Source organism: Lytechinus variegatus, chromosome 3 (genome assembly GCF_018143015.1).
Source record: "Lytechinus variegatus isolate NC3 chromosome 3, Lvar_3.0, whole genome shotgun sequence".
In the NCBI taxonomy this organism is placed as follows: Eukaryota; Metazoa; Echinodermata; class Echinoidea; order Temnopleuroida; family Toxopneustidae; genus Lytechinus; species Lytechinus variegatus.
Genome location: NC_054742.1, coordinates 24,799,787 through 24,815,441, shown reverse-complemented (window position 1 = coordinate 24,815,441; position 15,655 = coordinate 24,799,787). Strand labels below are relative to the sequence as shown.

The following is a 15,655-nucleotide window of genomic DNA, read 5'->3' as shown; positions in this document are numbered from 1 at the left end:
AAAAACCAGAATTTACTGACATTTATCTGATTCAGTTTGACTGTGCTTGTACCGACTGTTAGTTTTAGAGAAAATAATTACTTAAATTGTGTCATTATAGAATTTAAAATCTTAGGCCTATATTTTAATTCAGAAATTTCTTTTTATTCATGAATACATAACAGTCTTGTTAGATTATGAAAGACGTTAGAAGCCATTTTTCATTTTCCCCTCAATACTGTACATGATGCTTTGCATAGATCTATATGAATAGTGAAATGAAAATATGGCTAATGAGAGGAATGGTTTCTTAACATATCTATAACAGGTATCAATCTGTTAAGTGATATTACGGCCACAGGTCTGATGAATTCATCCTTGATTCCAGGGCTTTAAGTTATATGAAAATTGTAGAAGGGAGATAGGTGGATAGCATTTTGGGGGAGCTCAGATGAGTGAAGCTGTCAGACCCAATAATATTGTCTTCAATTATATGATTGTAGAACTGAAAGCAACAGAGCATTACTGCTGACGAAAATGCACTGCATGGGGTTTCCTCCCACAGTCATTCATCTTATACATTGAGTTATGTTGGACAATCCTTTATTGAGTATTAATTAAGCAGGCATTATGGGAAAGAAATGATATCTAGGATCTTACCAGTCTTATCACAGCATAACATTAAATATCAATTTTATTTGATCACACAGTTAATGCAATTCTGCATGTACATGTAATAGGCTATGATATTTTCATGAAAAATCTTTTTGTCATTAATGACAACCATTGTGATAAAATGTATACACTTATTTTGTGGTAACACATGTTAATTCTTCAGTTTTGATATGCTTTTTTGACATCATGCATAATTGCACATTCACATGATGAAATATGTCTGAATCATTATCTCTTTCTGATCATAGATCCAATCAGTATAAGTGCAGAGTGAATTGCTATCCACTTCCAAAACAAAGCTTTCTTTCATTCATACAGAATTAGATAAGATAATGCTTGAATTTCAACGAAGAGGCTTAATCAAACTGATGTTGGCAATGACATGCTCTTTGTGGAAGAGCTTGATACTTACTTGTTTGACTCAGTATACTTTTTACACAAATAGATTTTCTCATGTAATACTATGTTACCTTATATTCATGTAATTTACAGTTGTGCTCTTGTTCTATGTATCTCTGAGCTTGAATTGAAAACATTTGCCTTCTACATATTCTTTTTATGTAGTGCTACATTCCACAAAACATTACTATGAACATTGGGATATTCATTCGGAACGATGTTTAAATAAACATGAACAGCTTCTTCTCTCATCAGTTCATGCTTTGGTTGAATTTAAATCTCAGAGACTTGCCATCAATCTGTACAGAGCACTGTATGTTGGTGCTTGGCTAGAAATAGAATGTTTATGATCTGTCATGCTATGCCAATTGGACATTATTTTCTTAGTTTGTGAAAGAGATTCAAGGGGCAATAGCCATTAGCATAGTAATAAATATTACCATCCTCGATTTGAGCTTGGTAAATTGCCCAGATAATGGCATTGGCATTTACAAGAGACCAACTCTCATCTACTCTCAATAACATGAGGCCCTTTCATCCTACAATTTACAAAATTAAAGTAAACTGAAACTCCAGCAAAGAAAATATAGCACAAGTCGATCAACTCCTTCTTCCTTATTATTAATTTTTCTTCAGATTTGTTTTTGGGTCTAGATATTAAGCATTTTATTTATGAGAACATATTTGATTTTGTTTTACAATTGAATAAAAACATGTTTACGTTAAATGTTCATCAGTCAATAAATTATGATAAAACATAATCCTTTGTTGGTGTTATTTTTTAAAATATTATTTGTAGAATAAATTGTGGTGAAGGATAGAGGATAAACAGGTGAGAGTTGACTAATTCTAAATATAATCAGAAGAAGCTGTGAGTAAATTGAATTCCTCTATCATGTTTTAAAACATATGATGTGCTATCCATATGATTTTACCTTTACAAATTCTGATTTTCATACTGGTGAACTGAATATGTTCTTCTGGTGTTCAGAAGAAAAAATGTATTAAATAAGACAATAAGCATGATGAGTAAACTAGGGAGTACAATTTGTGATAGAATGCATCTTCACTTAGAGAATTTGTTCTTAACCAACCAGATTAGATGAAAGATTTTGTAAAACTAAGAAGGGTTGTCATTGAAAATCCCTGAATAATTTTTTGTTAAAAATGCTCTTTATGTCTGAAAAGGAATCATAAACCACTGACTACCTTTCTGATGATCCTATGCATTTACTTTTGAGCAGTGAATTAATTCTGTCCTATTTTCTATTATTTTACCTTTACAGATATGGTGATATTGTTCCACAGACCATCATAGGTAAAATTGTAGGTGGAGTTTGCGCACTGTCCGGAGTTCTTGTCATAGCGTTGCCAGTTCCTGTTATCGTCTCCAATTTTAGCCGAATCTACCATCAAAGTCAAAGAGCAGATAAAAGGAAAGCCCAAAGAGTAAGTATTTAACTCCCTCCCCATATTAACAACGGTACACTGGAGGACGGGGCTCTGCTTCATTAAAGTATTATGTTAACTATGATCAGATAGATGGTAACTACATTTACTAGCTCAAGAGCTAATCCAAAGCAAAGATTCTGTGAAAGTTACAATTTGGTTTGGAAAATTACGATTGAAATTCACAAGTTACCAGAATAATATTTTTATGCAACCAAGCCCTGGGGAGTGTTTTACGAAGCAAAGAGTCAGTAATTATCACCACGTTGTTTGTTCTGAGCCAATCAGATGATATCATTTCAGTAGCTGCCAACAGATTCAGTGAAAATCACTATTTGTTTAATGGAAGGCTCCCCTGATCTTACTCTCAATCAATCTAGCCAAGACTCCAGTGATTATTCAGCTGCATCAGTCAACACAATTCATGAGACTTACAAATTACCTGTACTTTCACCAAGAAGTTAAATCTTTGAAACCCTGTGGGCTACTTCTATAGAAAAAAATTCTTCATTCTTCATGACTATAGGAAATATTGTAAAGATGTTTTGTGATGGAGGCGTCTCTGAGACGTACTGGAAACTGAAAGATACTTTCAAACATTTTGTATTTTTGGGTATTGTATTTCACAGAGACGTCTTTGTAGTCATGAGCTAATTTTCATACCAGTAAGTTATCTATGAGTAACAAAATCTTCCAACTATATCTGCACTGTAAATGTATATCCTGATACTACTCCTCCTAATGAGCACCCAATGTCATGTCTAAAATTATCTAGAATACTTCTTTACTGATCATTCTCAGATGGATTTGAATAGTTTTATATAGTAATGCTGGAGAAGTAAACCATCTACTGTCACCTTTGTTCACTTATAGTGAGACCAATGATGTGCACCATAGATGTATATTGTGTGGGCCACAAGTGTCCATCCAAGCAATGAGTTTTTTATCACTCGTAATAATATCAAAGAATATTGAGCGAGGTTGAACTGGTCGTCTTTCTTGCTTGAAGGCACAAGAATCAGAAATCAGTACACGTAGACCTATGATCTTAGGAACATTGAGGCCTCCTTAGTGTGGCATAAATCTGTCAAATAATTACAAGAATCACACTTAAATATTGAATCTTTATGAAACTGCAAACATGTGATGGATTAGACAAATGATCAGACATACATTTTATACAGTTTATAAGAAGAAGAAAATAATTACAAATTATAAAGGTTTTAAGTATGGTTATACAAGGAAATTCATAATAGATTTAAAAATTCAAATGACAATTTTCCCCTAATTTACTATGCAACCATTTGCATGAGCTGTTGACCTGTGAAATGTAATAGTGCACCTCAAGCTCCAGGAAGAAGTCAGAATAAAACCTTGGAACGTATTTGCATTAAGTATAGTTCCCTTAATATTAGAAGAGCTGATGTAATGCTTTGACATTTTCATGATGGTTGTCGGTGTTTCGAATTATCCAATATCATAACTCTCTACACAATTCAACAATTACAATTCAACATATTTTTTTTCATTCATCACTTTGAGATTGATATGTACATGTACATTTGACATTAAGAAATGTACATTTCATACATTAATATCATGCATTCTGGTTTCTATGAATTTTTGATTAAAAACTGTTTCTTTTTAATTGAAAAGATTAGATCATACATGAGTGACAATGCCATTGGTCTTGTGCAGATATATTTGTATTTGGCAGACAGGGTAGACATGAGTGGATGTATGTCGTCGGTTGGTTCTTAGCAGCAGGGGGGGGGGTTGGTTTGAGTGACAGTGAGAACCAAAGAGAGTGTGTATGTCCATATCTATGTATTACTCTCCTTTCTCTGTTTATTTAGACTGACATGGATATGAAAGTTATGCTTAAGGGATCATCTTCAAATTACAGGAGGAAAAAATACTGTCTGGTTGCCACTAGCAAAAGAAACTTGCAACCATTGCCTTGGACTTGTGTATGACCGTGTGCTTCAAGTTTTTGATGGAGTGCTGGTATTAATGTGATTGAGTGTTGGCTTGAAATGTGGTTGTAATTCCAGCTTGAATCCAAATGAGGTAAACCTCATCCATTCCACCAGGCTACCCATTAATCTGGCAAAAGACTAACCATTTCTGAGTGAGGTAGTAAAATAATATCCATTTTCTCTTGGTTTTGGTCAAGTTTTGATCTTGACAGAATTACAAAATGTAAAGACTTCGTAACTTATAAAAGCCCATTCATATTGTAGCTTTACATGGCATATTGAGGTATATCCCAAATCTTGTTATATTACCCACTTGTCATGTATAATCTCATCAATCACACTGAACTATTTTGGTTCAACTAGATATTTGCTTTGCCAATATTATCATAGTCATGTTCAGTACCTTGACCCAGAATTGTTTGAAATAGACCAAACTGAATTTATTGGATAATTGACCGTATTGATCATGGCTAATTCTATATTTGCTTGAACTTGAGCTTTCATTCATATGAATTATTAAATGGCACATATCATGGCATCACAGGTAATACAAATCAATGTGATATGACAGTAGAGTTTGTTTGTCTTTCATCATAGAATGACTATAAATGATTCATTTGGGTGAGATTAGTAAACAAATATATTGAATATCTTTGCAAAAACTATCATTATTTTGATATATAATTAAGAATTGCCAAGTAGTGGGTGGATTGTGCATACATTGAAGAAAAAGAATGAGCTGATACATTCAACCTCTACTGTGAGAGATTTATGTAACAACTGGCTTTCCATAGTTAAACCACAACTTAAAACCAGAGTTATAAATTCAACCCGACTTCAGAATACAGGACATTATGTTTACCTATCTGCAATACCGACTCCAATATGAAATGAATAAAATTCAGTTGGTATTAGTGTGTCTCAAAATACAAAAAATGTTATACTGAATGTAATCTTGTTCGATTCAGTCTGTTTTATAAAAAGTTGTAATTTTCTATTCAACTAAGAACCATTTCATTCGCAAAAACTAATACCATTATTAGTCATAACTTATTCATTTCATCAACTGTTGAATTATTTTATTATTAAATTGAAATATGACTTAAACATTCATTCGTTTCTCAGATTGGTAAGGAAATACTTTATCATGTTGACAAGTATCATTTCAGTCTCACCATTAATGTTCAAAACATCATTTAAGAGCCATGAATCATGCCGTAATGTCTGTAATATCTGATTTAATTGCCCCAAGTAAGAAAAATTGTTCTACAATGCAGGCAAGATCTTCGATCCTCTCCAACTAAGGGGACCATAACTCCCTTTCTTTTAATTACACCAGCTATTGCATCAATTCCATTAAAAGGTGTCACCTTTATTTAGCACTCATTAAGCATCTTCCTTTAGGATGGCTTGGATTAGCTACCCTGTAATTACGGTTTGTATCAAGATGCTTTATAAGACAAGGGTTAGGGTTTCACAAGGCTTCTCATAATTAAACGCCCCCATGTTGGGAGCGTACGTTCTTGAGGTGTTGACCTTTGGTATTCTGAATGTTGCATATGTGGATGTTCGGTTTTCATGTGTGTAAATGGAAATTCCTTTGAGATTATGGTGCAAGGTATAATCAGTCCGTTGTTTGTGTTTTAATGTGATGCCGCAGACACATGCCAAGATCTTCTGATAAAGCTGACTGCTGTATCAAGTTTCCCTGTCCAATAGTTGGATCAAAATTTAATGATCATTCTTTTTATGAGGATGATTAATTACCTTAAACCTTGAACTATGTTAAAGAAGAAAAAAAGTCTGTTTTGTAGGTACTTTTAAACAGATTCAAAGAAAATGACTTAATAGCTCTACTCCCTTCTACTGAAGATATGAAATCATCAAATTTTCAAAATTCCATAATGATGGAAAAAATCTTTTACAGGAAGTTCAGCATAATGTACTCATTTTTTGCCATTGAGAGATGTCTGAAAGACTATTGGTTGTGCTAAAATGAAAACGAAAAAACCTGTTGTTCTTGATGACAAAAAATAAGTAACCTCTTCTCCAACACGTCTGGTCCCTGTGAGATATATGTTTCATACACAGGTATGCTTGCAGTATAACAACACTCTGCGCACACACACAGTACACACTGTACATGGATGACTCTGGTAATGGAATTCAGCAATAAAACGTAATGCAGCGTAGAGTGTCTTTGGCCTGTAGCTATGCAGCTGGTCCCCAGAGACGTGCATGTATGATCACGCGGGAATCCAACCAAGTCTTGGGGCCCCCTTCAGTGTAGCAGGTGTATGGAGGGGGCACCAGGACTAGGAAACTGCATGAGCCTATCAAGGGACAATTAGACAGGATCAGATAAAGGGGGAGAAATGGGGGTACATTGTAAGAGATGAGATGAAAAAGAAAGAGGGGAAGGGGCAGTGGAGGAGAAGAGATGGAAAAGAGTTATTGAGAGGGTGTAAAGCAAAGGGGAAAGGGAGGGGAAGAAGAGGGAGGAGAGGGGGATGGATAGCAAAAGGTGCATTAGAAAGAGGGTATAAGGACAGAGAGAGTTAGAGGGGGAGGGGTGATTAACAGGCCAATATGAACTAAAGGCAAAAGATAAAAATCTATTGTGGGAAAAGAAGTTGCATGTTTAGGTAAATAAATCAGAGTAATTGCTGGAGGTGTTGATTTCTAACCCAATCTCTGTTGCATATTTCACTGCATAGATGATTTTATTTCTCTGACAATGCTTGCCTGCACAAGGGAGAGAAAGAGAGAGAAAAAGAGGGTAAGAATGCAAGAATGAGAGAAGAGGATGGATGAGGTAAACCACCCAGAAATGAGATCGTCTGGATAGCCTGGCTGTGTTGCAAAGCTACCATATGGTGATTTAGAATATCTCTAGCATTGGAATATAGGAAAAGCTTCAGGTGGGATGTATCATACATGTACCTTCTTACACAACATGAGTAAATCAAACATAGACACTTCGTCAAGAATATTAAAAAAGCAATGAATCTAATTTCAGAATTGTGATAAACAGTATATGTAGTCAACTCTTATTTCCTTTTACTGCTAAAGACATACACATTTTCTGTATTCAGTGAAAAAAAAAAAATTTGGGGGGGTGGAGAAAGTTTGTTTCTTAATGAAATTCATATTAAAATCACTGACTTGATAAACTTGTCATACAAATTTGAAAAATAAATCACAAGTCTTCAGAACTAAATAAAGTGTTGCAGCTAAGATTATTCTTTTTGGGTCATGAAAAAAATAACTTGACTGAATGTAACAATGCAAAGTCATGTTTGAAATGATGAATAATAGAAAAGTTATACAATTGTTTTAGGATGACAAAATCAGAGATGCAAGGAAACCTTTGTCAACAACTGAAATTATGGTTGATCATTAAAGTCTTTAATGGGCTGAACACTTTGAAGGTTTGCTGACTTTTATTTAAGTATGCAATTATCTAGAAATTGTTGCTATTAGATGACTCCTCCATGTTTGGAGGGAATTCGATATTAAAGGTCGAGTCCACCCCAGAAATATGTTGATTTGAATAAATAGCGAAAAATCAAACTAGTATAACGCTGAAAATTTCATCAAAATCGGATGTAAAATAAGAAAGTTATGACATTTTAAAGTTTCGCTTATTTTTCACAAAACTGATATGCACAACTCAGTGACATGCAAATGAGACATTCGATGATGACCCTCACAATGTCTTTTGTTTTTATTGTTTGGATTATAAATATTTCATTTTTTTTACAGATTTGACAATAAAGGCCAACTTGACTGAACCATATAGTATCATACAATGCTAATTCCACATATCCAGGGAGGAATGAATCATTGTTTCACTTGACAGTGAGGAGAAAATTAGAATATGTTATAAAACAAAATTCAAAAGAAATAGTGAGTGAATTATGTCGTCAGTATCCAGGATGTGCATATGACTGTTTTGTGAAATTAAGCAAAACTTTAAAATGTCATAAATTTCTTATTTTACATCCAATTTTGATGAAATATTCAGTGTTATGCTTGTTAAATTTTTTCTCTATTTATTTAAATCAACTCTTTGTTGAGGTGGACTTGTCCTTTAAAGAATCTAGTTGTATGGTATATGTACATTTGTCAGATACATCAGTCGCTGTCTTTTCTTTAAATTCGCATCTCCTTTCACCCCAAAATAGATTGCTTATGCCAGATAAAACGTGTTGGTCTTGAAATTTATTCCCTTAGATAGAAACAAATGTAGCATAATGCATTTTATTGATTGCATGATGCATACAGATATCAAAATCAGCTCAAAATATTTGAGTCATTAAGTTCTTTATTAAAAAGCAATCTATAGCATTCAAATCATGTATTTATTCATCCATGCTTTTTTCCATCCTGTTGATAGAAATGCCATTTTCTGATAGAATTTTCATTTATTACTTGAGTATTTTTCATCACCATGAATAACGTAATGAAAAGACTAAAGAGAAATATTAAGTTGATATCTTCTTTTCCTTTAAAGAAATGCATTGGTATTTATAAAGATCATTACAATTATAATATGATTGCTTGGCTAGGTGCCATATTCATCCCTAAACAGTGGGTGAGCTCAATAAGTATGCATTTTTATCTTACTTGGTAATATTATTATCATTATCATTAGAAGTAGGATTATATTTATTAGTATCAGACATAGTAGTAGTCTTAGTAGTAGTGGTGGTAATAGCTGTAGTAGCAGTAGTGGTGGTAGTGGTAATAGTAGTAGATGTAGTAGTAGTAGTAGTAGTAGTAGTAGTAGTAGTAGTAGTAGTACAGCAGCAGCAGTATCAACAGTAGCATTAGAGGTTTCAACAATTATTTTGAAATTTGTTTACTGATTTTACATGTACAGTGTGAATCTGAAAAAAATACTTCTCTCTTATACATGTACATGTATGTCCTGAAAGAGTATCTTCTCCAGAATAATTTGAAACCATCATTTGGTATATGTTTACACTTGGATAATCAGAAGGTATTCTTTGTTGTGATGTAACATTCAATTTGTGATGACTTTCTAAATGCAATGAATGATTTCAGATGACCGTGAAGTGATAATCCTATGAGAGTTGCTGTAAATGTCTTTGGGAAACATTAGAATTAGGTTAACAGGGAAAGGTATTTATAACTTCAGGATTCATTGATTTCATTCATGCCTTACTTTGTTGCAAATCAAATTGTACATCACAACAAAGAATACCTCCAAATTATTAAAGCATAAACATATACCACATAAAAATGGTATCAAATTGTTATGGAGAAGATGATAGTTTTGAATTTTTTCCACGTTTTTTCATTAAATTGAGAGAGTTTTAAGTGTAGATTGTTTTTCAGATTTGCACTGTACATTTGACTGCAGTAATATTGGATTTTTTCCAACATTTTTTGTCTCGCCTCCATAGCGGAGCAAGACTATAGGGGCCGCTCTTCTGATGGCGAAGGTAGCGTCAATCTTAACTAAGGTTAAGTTTTTGAAATGTCATCATAACTTAGAAAGTATATGGACCTAGTTCATGAAACTTTGGCACAAGGGTAATCAAGTATTACGAAGCATCCTGCTTGAGTTTCAGGGCACATGATTAAGGTCAAAGGTCATTTAGGGTTAATGAATTTAGACCATGTTGGGGGAATCAATATTGAAATCTTAATTAAGGTTAAGTTTAAAACTTTTTTCTCTTTTTTCTGTTGGGTCCCGATGCGTGAGAAAAATGGGTGCCATGCGTGAGAAAAATGGGTGCCATGCGTGAGACGGACCCAGAATGCGTGAGTCTCACGCACAATGCGTGAGACTTGGTAGCTCTGAGTTTTTGAAAATCATCTTAACATAAAAAAGTATATGGACCTAGTTCATGAAACTCAGACATAAGGGTTATAGTGTTAAAGATCACATGGCCAAGGTCAAATGTCACTTAGAGTCAACAAATTTTGACCATGATGGGGGTATTTGTGGAGTTGTCAGCATAACTTTAAAAGTTTATGGATGTAGTTCATGAAACTGGGACATAACAGTAACCATGTATCCCTGAATATCCTATGTGCATTTTAGGTCACATGACCAAGATCAAAGGTCATTTAAAGGTCAATGAACTTTGGACGTGTTGGGGTATTCATTGGATTGGCATAACTTCAAAAATTCATGGATCTACACAATGTAGTTCATGAAACATAGACCTAAGGGTTATCAAGTATGTTTTGCACATGTCTGAGGGCACATGATTATTGTCAAAGGTCTTGTATGGTAAATGGACTTAGTATTATTAAAATATGAGTGTTTTCTTTTGTGAATAATTATTTTTAAAGTCAGCACTGTTGCTATATTGAATCGCGTAATGCAGATGAGACTGCCATAGGTGTTCCACATTTTTTATAACTAAATTGAACCAACTGAAGTGCTTTAATAAAAAGTTTTTGTTTAAAATTAAAAAATTTATTCAGTTAAAGACATTTTCGTTTCATATCCTTCACATCATATCTGTATCAGGGCATACATATTTGTATAATCTAGTACTGAATATGAATTGTGACATGCACTCTGAGGGGATTTTACAAATTACAAAGTAGGCTTTTAACTTTGTAAATTCTTCTGAATTAATGTTACTGTGATGAAGGAATCAAAATAGATGAAATCAATAGGCATATTCAAGAGGGGGTCACAAATAGAGACCTACATGTAGACACAAATATGTTAATTATTTTGGAGGCATTCAGATACAATAGCACAGCTACACTTTGCTGTATCCTTGCATAGAATATCAGCCTTCCTACTGAAAGGTCACTATGGTTAAAATGGCTATGGATAAGGATGTAGCAGAGCCAGTAAGTTTATTAATGACACCGTTAGACCTATTTGCAAATAGAGAGAGAATCCATTTAGATGGTGGTGTTGATTACTGCAAATGCATCCGGACAATGAGTAGGCTACACTAATCAAAATCAAATTCTCTCTTCAAGCTGAGATTAAAGGGCATTTTCCCCTGCATTGGTTTGCTCCATATTCATGTAGTTGGGGGGAAAACCCCTGATTTTACCCCCTTCCCCTCAAAAAATTGATGAAAATTGAGAGACTAGTGATGCTTAAACTCTTTGCATTTGTTCCGCCTGCTTTTTTTTTTACACAATGATGTTCTAAGTCATTTTTAATAATTTTGGGGGTCTTCTGAATTTTTCTGTCAAAATTTAAGTTACTTGTTAACATTTTCTAAAACCGCAGTTGGCTTTTTGAGGATATCATAAACACAGGATATATTTAAATCGATATGAAATTGTTATTTTGGTCTATAGGGAATATTATACAAATATCAGGGAGGAAGTATAGTAGGAATTACTTATCCAAGGTTGGTCTGGCAATTAATATTTTCTCTGAGGAGAAAAGTCGTTACATTGCCAGACCAACAAAGGATTGATAATTCCTGCAATGCTTTCAAAGGAAACGCCTGATATATTTGTTTTATATCCCTCTTTAACTTGTAGACCTAGTCCTTGCTGTTGTATAACCAATCTAGACCAATTCTAACGTTGCCGGACCTAGGCCTGTTGAGCTAATGCTAATCAGTTCCTGGGTAGGCTGCACGTGGCTCCTACTTGGCTCCAGTTAATGAGAGGTCTGCAGTGCTTTGCAGGCGGCTGCAGGTTCATTCGAGGTTTAACAAATGATTACTTTTTGGACTCTATAGTATCGGATCTTGACTCACCTTGTAAGTTATGCTTAGTCATAATTCATTAATCCTGTATGAAGGGCCATTGTGGAATTGTATTTTCTGTAAGGTAACCAATTCCACACTGACTTTTGAGATTGTCGGTAAGTTATTTGAGCGAGAGCTTGTCTTGTTTTAGTTATTTATTTGCGCAAATAATGGTACAGATCTCTTTATATGATCAAGTCAGGGAGCATTCGCAGTTCAATGTTAAGAGAACGTATCGAGCATGAGCATGCGCAGTTCTCCCCATGAAAGTATATTGAAAAATAAATGGAGCTAAATAATCTAAACGGGGCTATTTGCAGTGATGTGTTTCCTTTTGAAATTATACTTTGTCACATGATCACGAAATTGACCAATCGTTTATCTAGAATAGTCATGAATATTCATAAGAAGGATGTAAAAGCTAATATAATTTGAAAATATAAGTATTTTTAAGACAGTTGGTTATCTTAACAGCCACTTCAAAGTCCTTTTTAGAATGTATCTGTGGCAATCCAAATTGTTATCATACCTTATAAATTTAATCCACTATATTATTTTGTATGTGTTTGATTTGAGAACAAGCTCCTATGGGTGCATTTATGCACCACTTTTAGTTTGAAAGTCAAAAATGAAAATAAACGTCTTTCAAATCAGAAACATGAAACACGGAAAAAGGGGCGTTTCAAAAGACATATCTGTAGAATCACGAACTGAAAAGGTGGTATAAATCCAATCATGATTTGAATCATGACTCTATAATGTCACTGTGTTTGGGCTTCTTCCAGCTTAAATTTTGCCAAGCTCAAGGCATGCGATATATGTGCTATGCATGCATTTCTTGTCACGTGCATTCGAGTTTTGTGTTGGTCATCACATCCTCCACTGCAATTAATTTTGCTTTTCATTTTTTGGCATGGCTTCAACTTCAACTAGACAGACAATGATCTCAGTTGCTGTTGAATTATCAGTGTCAATATCAAATTTGATCTACGCTGAAATTTACTTCTGAACACCATTTTCGATAAACCGACAATGTGAATAGCATTAAACAAAATGAGGTATAATAGACTGAATTCTGGAAGCAAGAGATTCATTTTTTGAGAGCCGAAACATGCACGAAAATACTTTGGGTGTCAAACTGTGCACTGTGTTGTGCACTGGATTGGCCCGAATCTGGGGAGAAACAGCATTAGAATGAAAGTTGTCTAAACCCTAATTCTGTGATTTTATGTTTTGAATCATGATTTAAATCATGATTCTGGCCTGAGGTCGCATAAATGCAGCATATAAACTACAGTGTCACCATGAATAATCAGACACTGAAAAAATCAATACATTTTTCCTGCGAATTGAGCTACATATTTTCTCTGGAGAATATGTTGGCATTTGTGTAGAGTATGGATCTGAAATAAATTATTTACTCTCATCTGAACATGATTGTTTTCTCACTATGATTAATTTTGTCAACTTTTTAAAGTGGTATTTTCTATCCTCATCCCACTCGGAAATCTTTAGAGTCTGGACTAGACTTTCTGTTACCATGAGCTTGTAATCTGTTGTAAGATATACAAGCTTTATAAAGCTGGTAAATATATAAAAAAGAGTTATGGTTCTTCATCTGTTTGCAAATGTTGTAACCCACACCTTCTGACGATGATTGTTGTACAATGTGAGGAATGTATTCAAGAGACAACAACATATTGGGGGAATAAAAAAGCTTTTTATAAATGTCAATGCAGCTGGTATCTCCTGATTTTAAATCTATTATCAGATTTCAAAATACATACTATATAATCATGTCTGCCATTATATTTGTTCATTCTCTTCCACTTCTTACAATTTATTCTCCAACACATTGGAATTTGAGTGAACAACAATGATTTGCAAGGTTGTCCAAACACAAGGAAATTCGCTTGCCTGCTCAAATTAAGCTTTTGCAAGTGTAACAAAGGTTTCTTGCACAGGGGTGTATTTTACTAAGAGAGGAAAAATGAATCAAAGATGCATTGTAAATAATGTTATTTATTTCTTAGAGTACTGTACATTTTAACCACCTTGTGCAGTTTCATCGTCTGTATAGTCTGGTGTCATTTAATTTATTCATCTTGCTTTTGTTCTGTAAGATTAAATGTCATGAAACAAAACAAAAATCTTTCAAACTAGACGTGTGAATGAATATCATATTTATATATTTTGAATCGTATTTTGAATTAACACTTGCTAATTACGGTAAGTTCATTTTTATCATTATTGATATGATTTCATAAATCAGTATTGCAAAAATGGTTGATTGTTCCTCATTGCAATCTGCTTCAGGGTGGAAATATTCGCAGTATTATATTTGCCTGATTTTTAGATATATCATTAACTTTCTATTAAAAAGATATCAGGAATTTTTGCAGATGCTGTAGTGCTAAATTGGATTTCAGCTTAGCAAAATATTCAGCATATAAAGTGTTCATGTGTTCTGCATAGCATTAAAGTTCCCAAAGCCATCCAGAAGTTGGCCTCAAGTAAAGAAAGATTAATTCCTGTATAAAAATACATTACTATATCATCTGAAGGTACATGTAGCCTATACTTGATAACATCATAAGGTCCTTATGGGTACATGTACATGTCCTTTAGCCTTCTACAAAACTAGGAAACAAAATTAATCCCTGTACAAAACAGCATGAATATTTGACAGAGCTGCCTATAAATAGGTCATTGATAGCAAAGTAATGATCAGGCCATCCATTCTTTGTGCATGTCTGGCTGGGTTTATGTACTGTACTGCGATCTTGTATCAATGTCGTATTGTAGAAAGTAGACCTTGGCCTGCCATGCAGTATACAAGTTTGCATTTAAAAGGGAAATGTAATGCATATTATTGTCATAAATACTGACAGGGTGATTGGGCAAGATGAAAAATAACAGCTACAGAGAGAAGCATCATGTCTTCCATTATTCCTATAACATTCATAAGTTTACGCCTTTGATTTTAAATTTAAGTTATACGTGCATGTATTTTAAAATGCATTAGACTTTTAGGGTCCTTTTCCAGGTTTGAGGCTAGCAGTGACAAAAGGCAAAACTAAATACTAGAAACACATGTATCAAATTTGATATATTGTATAATTGATAAGTTGATTGCATTTATTTCTGCATTCAGACACATTTAAATGATGAGTATACAATATAACTTACAAAGGTAATACATAAGGACAAAAAACATTAATAGAATATTTGTAATATAAGCAATGAAAATTAATATCAACACACTGTATTATCAAACAGAATTATATTAAAGGGATGTGGGAGACTGCCATCATGCATAATTAAGCATTGTAATAATTGATTAACATTAATAAAGCTTAATGCTCCATATTATTGAGAATGTGATATATTCTCTGTATGATGTAAGTGAGCATCCTGTGCTTGAATTACATTAATTCAAATACATATCATACTCCACTTATA

The 15,655-nt window shown here is 33.7% G+C and overlaps 1 protein-coding gene across 1 annotated transcript in view; it reads left to right on the top strand.

Annotated features, from left to right (window-relative positions):
* The window catches only part of LOC121410587 (potassium voltage-gated channel protein Shal-like), a 53,964-nt gene that overhangs the window by 15,960 nt on the left and 22,349 nt on the right, over positions 1 to 15,655 (top strand). The window contains exon 2 of the mRNA XM_041602769.1: positions 2,340 to 2,502. Within this exon, the coding sequence (XP_041458703.1) occupies positions 2,340 to 2,502 (163 nt within the window). The remainder of the gene's footprint in view (positions 1 to 2,339; positions 2,503 to 15,655) is intronic.